At 40.7% G+C, this 6,000-nt stretch overlaps 1 protein-coding gene across 3 annotated transcripts in view; it reads right to left on the bottom strand.

Annotated features, from left to right (window-relative positions):
- The window catches only part of tspan15 (tetraspanin 15), a 121,628-nt gene that overhangs the window by 34,314 nt on the left and 81,314 nt on the right, over nt 1-6,000 (bottom strand). For all 3 annotated transcript variants that reach the window (XM_048609037.1, XM_048609036.1, XM_048609038.1), the window contains exon 6: nt 2,243-2,290. In XM_048609037.1, coding sequence (XP_048464994.1) covers nt 2,243-2,290 — 48 coding nt within the window. The remainder of the gene's footprint in view (nt 1-2,242; nt 2,291-6,000) is intronic.

Here is a 6,000-nt window from a genome sequence, read left to right as displayed (position 1 = left end):
ACCCTTCTTCTGAAGAAGGGTCTAGGCCCGAAACGTCAGCCTTCCTGCTCCTCTGATGCTGCTTGGCCTGCTGTGTTCATCCAGCTCTACACCTTGTTATCTCTAATATTCTAGCAAATCTCTTCAGAATCTTCTCCAGCTTAATAATATCCTTCTTATAACTGGGCGACCAGAACTGGACACAGTATTCCAAAAGAGGCCTCAATGTCCTGTACAACCTCAACACAGTTTCCCTATTCCTATACTCAAAGGACTGAGCAAGGAAGGCAAGTCTGCCAAATGCCTTTTTAACCACCCTGTTTAAGGTGACGCAAATTTCAAAGAATTATGTATCTGCATCTCTCGGTCCCTCTGTTCTACCACACTACCCAAGGCCCTATCATTAATTGTATAAGCCTTACTCTTGTTTGTTGTACCAAAATGCAATACCTTACATTTATCCAGATTGAACTCCCATCTGCCATTTTTCAGCCCATTTGACCCATTTGATCAAGATCCTTTTGTAAACTTAGAAAACCTTCTTCACTGTCTACTATGCCACCAATTTTGGTGTCGTCTGCAAACTTATTAACCATGCCTTCTACATTCTCAGCCAAATCATTTATATAATGACAAACAAAAGAGGACCCAGGACTGATGCCTTGGAACACTGCTGGTGACAGGCCTCCAGTCTGAAAAGCAACCCTCCACCACCACTCTGTCTTCTGCCATTAAGCCAATTACGTGTCCAATTGTTAAGCTCACCCTGAATCCCATGCAACCTAACTTTACTATGGAGTCTACCATGCAGAGCATTGTCGACAGCCTTAATAAACTCCAAGTAAACAACATCTACTGCTCTGCCATCATCATTCTTTTCGGTAACTTCCTCAAAAAACTCAAATCAAGTTTGTGAGACACGATTTTCCTTGTACAAAACCACGTTGACTATCGCTAATCAATTTTTTCCTTTCTAAATGTCCATAAATTCTCTTTTATAATCATCAACAATTTACTCACAACCGAAGTCAGACTCACAGGTCTATAGTTCCCCAGTTTCTCCTTACTACCTGTGATTGAGAGACTTTGGAACACCACCTCAGAAGGCAGTGGAGGTAGGGTCATTTATTTTTTAGTCAGGGCTTATTTCGGATTAGTAGAATATGTAATTCAAAACACAGAGATCAGTCAAGATCTTATTGAATAGCAGAGCAGACTTGAGGGGCTGACTGGTTTACTTCTGCTCCTAATTCGTATGTCCTTATGTGATCACTGCCCATTGTGTGCCAGTACAACATGCACAATAATGTTTAATTTAGGTGTCACAGAATCCCTACAGCGTGGACCGAATGGCCTGCTTCCATCAAGTCCACACCGAGCATCCAAAGATCATCCAACCCAGACTGAGGCACTATGGATAATGTGGCATGGCCAATCCACTTAAACTGCACATCTTTGGATGTGGGAGGAAACCCACGCAGACACAGGGAGAATGTGCAAACTCACTGAGCCACCATGCCGCCCCATCTCATCATGCTTGGACTTGGAATATCCTTAAAAAACTGATTCAAGGTTATTAGATTAAATTTTCTGTACATAGACAATGTTAATGTTTATCACCAATGTCTGATTGCCCTTGAAATGCTACTTGTGAATTATTCTCTTGAATCATTGTAGATAATGACACTCAATACTGGAAGACTTTCTGTCAAAACTTCATTGACGTTTATTTGATGCCACACTCAGTCAAGTGCTGCTGTGAAGCCAAGGGAGCCATTTTTGATAAACATCTGGAATCTTATACAGGTTTATAAAATCATGAGGGGCATAAAAATGCAAAACAACATGAGGAGCAACTTTTTTAAATAGAGTGGTTCGTATGTGGAATGAACTGCCAGAGGGAGTGGAGGATGCAGGTACAGTTACATCATTTAGAAGATATTTGGATAAGTGCATAAATAGGAAAGATTTGGAGGGATATGGACCACATGCAGGCACGAGGGACTAGTTTGGTTTCGGAACGTGGTTGGTGTGGACTAGTTGAACCAAAGGGTCTATTTCTATGCTGTGTGATTCTACGACTCCAAGTCTTTTCTTAAGACTGTAATGACGTCTGAAGCCAAGTGGTTTGGGTGAACCCAACTGACAAGTGTTAGGTTTCAGTACAGCCCAGAAACTGAGCTTTTAAGAGAAGAGACAGGAGAAGAGAGCTGAAAATGGAAAAGAAAATAAAACATTTCTTAAAATGTTAGAAAATACTTACTTGCTCATTAAGTGTTTTATAACCACACATTGTATTGGCAACATCTGTCTGAAATGAGAAGAAAATACCCTGTTAACTTTTACAAAGGGCAAACCATCACCAAAGACCATCTTGAAATTCTTTTTTGACTCCTATTAAAACATATTCAAATGTGGATCCAGGGCATGGGTCAGGATGGATTCAGAAGAACACCCTCACTCACTTGCCAACATTTGGACACAAACTAGGATTTCCAAAGTATCTCTCTCTCACACACACACACCTCACAAACTTTCTAGATATTATAATCATTCTCTTTGTGTTCTTCCAAATGGCTGCTGTTTATCATCACTTGGAATCTGAAGTCTCATGAGCTTGACAGAAAATTAGATAAAACTGTCATATGCTAGGTCCCCTTGAAGCTCAGTTTTCCAACACGAGCTTGGAAATACTGAATTTACCCTTACACAGTTATAAGGCTGCTTTAGCTATATTACAAGATTTACTTTGTCAGTGGAGGAAGCAAGAGTATACAGTTAGCTTGTAAAACCTAAACAAACTCATTTTACTTCAATGTCACCAGGAAGATCAGGGACTTAAAAAAATACATTTCTTACCAAATTCTTTCAAACACAGAATTGCATCCAACTCCAACAACAGTGGAGTCTCCGACTCTGAGGAGATTAATTGAAATTATACCCTAAATTTGCCAACTAACCCGGCCATTGTGTGCAATGCTGGTTTAACACCCCACGCGACTCTACTTTCCATTGATGCCATAAAATGTTCCAACTCAGCTTGGGGGTTTCCTACCTGTTAAGTTAAAATTCCCTTCTGGGTATTTATAGGGGCATCAGTTCTTCCCCAAATATCCTCCATAATCAAATTCTGGAGTTTGCACTTGATTGTGCTATAAGCAGACTCCCACCAAGATTGTGGTGCTGTTTCTCACATTCTGGATCTCAGCGCTTGTCCAATAACACTCCGGAGCAGAGCACTGTGTGCATCTGTCTGGCACAGGTCATCATTACAGCTTGCCAATACTCAATTGAGTGCAACAACGTGTATTATAACAGGAACACTCCACCCAAAACCTCGGTCTTCCAGTCTTCGCAACATCACTCACCTACACATCCTTTAACTAATGAAAACTGGCAAGCCAGAAACCACCCTAGTTGCCCCTCACTTGATGATGATCCATGATGATCTGCTCAACACATCTACTGCCAGCCTTCCATCTCAGTGCCCCATATCGAGCAATCTTCCTAAGCAAGATTTACCAGCCAATAACTGGGAAACATAGGAAGTCAATAACAAGTTTCTTGTGACAAGCCCATATGATGAATTGTAGGTTTTGAACATCGTGGCGAGAGTGGTCCTTGTTACACAAAATTAGGACAAGCCAGGACCCCTACACAGCTAACCTCCATCTTTGAGTCCTCAGTACAAATGCTTTAAGCACTTGTGGAAAGTCATAAGTCAAATAGCATGGAACCGGACCTTTAGGTTCAACTTGTTCATGTCGACCAGGTTTCCCAAACTAAACTGGTCCCATCTGCCTACGTCTGGTCCAAAGCCTTCTAAACCTTTCCTATTCATGTACCTGTCCAAATGTCTTTTAAATGTTGTAATTGTATCTGCATCTACCACTTCTCTGGCAGTTCATTCCACATACGAACCACCTTCTGCATGAAAATGTTGTCCCCTCAGGTCCCTTTTAAATCTTTGTCCTCTCACCTTAAAATTATACCCCCTAGTGTTCAACTCCCCTACCTAGGGAAAAGACCTTTGTTATTCATCTTATCTATGGCCCTCATGATTTTATAAACCTCTGTAAGGTCATCCCTCAAACTCTATGCTCTAGTGAAAAAAGTCCCAGCCTATCCAGCCTTTAAGTTGGTACTGAAATAGCAAGCTGGAAATTGTGGGCACAGGGGAATAGGTGCATTTTAATGTTTGAGAAGATTCGTAGTTCGGGTTGTGGATGACATTGTAGACATGCTTGCCAAACCAGTGGTTTTGGTTGCAAATGTTTCATCACCCTACTAGGTAACACGTCAGTGCGCCTTTGGTGAAGTGGTTTGTACACTTGGTCTAATTCAATGTGTTTCTTGATTGAGTTCCAGTTGGAATACCAGGCCTCCAGGAATTCCCTGGCATGTCTCTATTTGGCTTGCGTGATTATGGATGCATTGTCCCAATCAAATTCATGTCCCTTGCTGTCCATGTGTAGTGAGACAAATGAGAATTGGTCATGTCTCTTGGCGGCTAGTTGGTGTTTGTGTATCTGTATTGTCAGTTTTCTTCTGGTCTGGCCTATGTAGTGTTTCTCACAGTCCTTGCATGGTATTTTGTATATTACACCAATTTTGCTGGTTTTGGATATGGGATCCTTTACGTTCGTCAGTAGCTGTCATAGGGTGGTTGTTGGTTTGTGGGCTACTTGACACCTAGGCGTCTGAGTAGGCTTGTGGTCATTTCCATAATGTCCTTGATGTGTGGTAGGGTGATTGCTGAGTCTGGTCATGTTGTGCCTTCCTGTTGTGGTCCATCTTGGAGGTAGTGGCGGATTGTGATGTTCCTTTTGAAGACTCTGTATAGGTGCTCCTGTTCTGCTTTGCTTGGTTCCAGGTCGCTGAAATGTGTTGGGGCTCATTTAAATAGTGTCCTGATGTAGCTCCGTTTGTGGGCATTGGGGTGGTTGCTAGTGTAATTGAGTATCTGGTCTGTACGTGCGGTCCTTCTAAATATGCTAGTTTGGAGTTCCCCATTGTTTTTGCATTCTATCATTATGTATAGGAAGGGTAGCTGGTTGTCGGTCTCTTCTTCTTTCATGAATTTTTATCCCAGTAAGGATGTTGTTTGTATGTTGGTGGGGTTCTTCTAGTTTAGTGCGTTTAATAATCACAAAGGTGTAATCAACATATTGGACCCTGTATACAAACCACTGAGAAACAGAACCGGAAGTAATACCGACCACCTCAGCAAACCGAGGCATATAAACAACAAGCAGGACAGAACACCAATGCTTCACCGGAGGTGCGCTGACGATGTTACCTAGCAGGGTGATGAAACGTGAGCAACCAAACCCACTGGCTCGGTTAGCATGTCTGCAACCTCATAGGTGTGTTTTGAAAGTATTGAATTATCATTTTCACTTTGAGGAATTGGCTACAATAGCTCAAGCTAGCTAGAAAATAATTTTGTATATTTTAAGTCACATTTAGTCATTTAAAATCATATTACTTACAGGCAAAGGATTGATACTCAAAAGTTTATTTAAACAATTATTAGGTGTATTAATCAAAATTTACCAATTAACCACTTAGATATACCCAACAATACTTTTAAAAACAAATTTTCTTTTTAAAAATAACTTCATAAAATGTTGCCCAATTGCATTTTTCACAGCAGATTTTGGGTTCAGCAAACAAGTTTGATCAGAAATTCAGGATGAAAAATACATATTTTAAAACAGATGCAAGTGTAGGTGTTAGTTATATAGGATTGTGTTCACAGTAGAAGTAAATGCCCAAATTGTATTGAAACACCCAATAATGCAACAAATGATTATCAATAATTGAATACTTCAGTGAAGTAAAGTCTGCAGTCTTTCAGCACGAAAGATGTGGTACGTTAACTATGGTTTATGCTTTAGCTAGTACAAAATATGACCAGTCTAAAATAAAGAGGTTAAAACTTGAAAGTATCACAGGCGACTTAACTCGGCCTGAGGGGACTTGACTGGGTGAATGTAGAAAGGAAATTTCTTGCTGTGT

This window comes from Rhincodon typus, chromosome 20 (genome assembly GCF_021869965.1).
Source record: "Rhincodon typus isolate 14 chromosome 20, sRhiTyp1.1, whole genome shotgun sequence".
In the NCBI taxonomy this organism is placed as follows: Eukaryota; Metazoa; Chordata; class Chondrichthyes; order Orectolobiformes; family Rhincodontidae; genus Rhincodon; species Rhincodon typus.
Note: the sequence above shows the minus strand (reverse complement) of the source record. Positions and strands in the feature narration are given on the sequence as shown.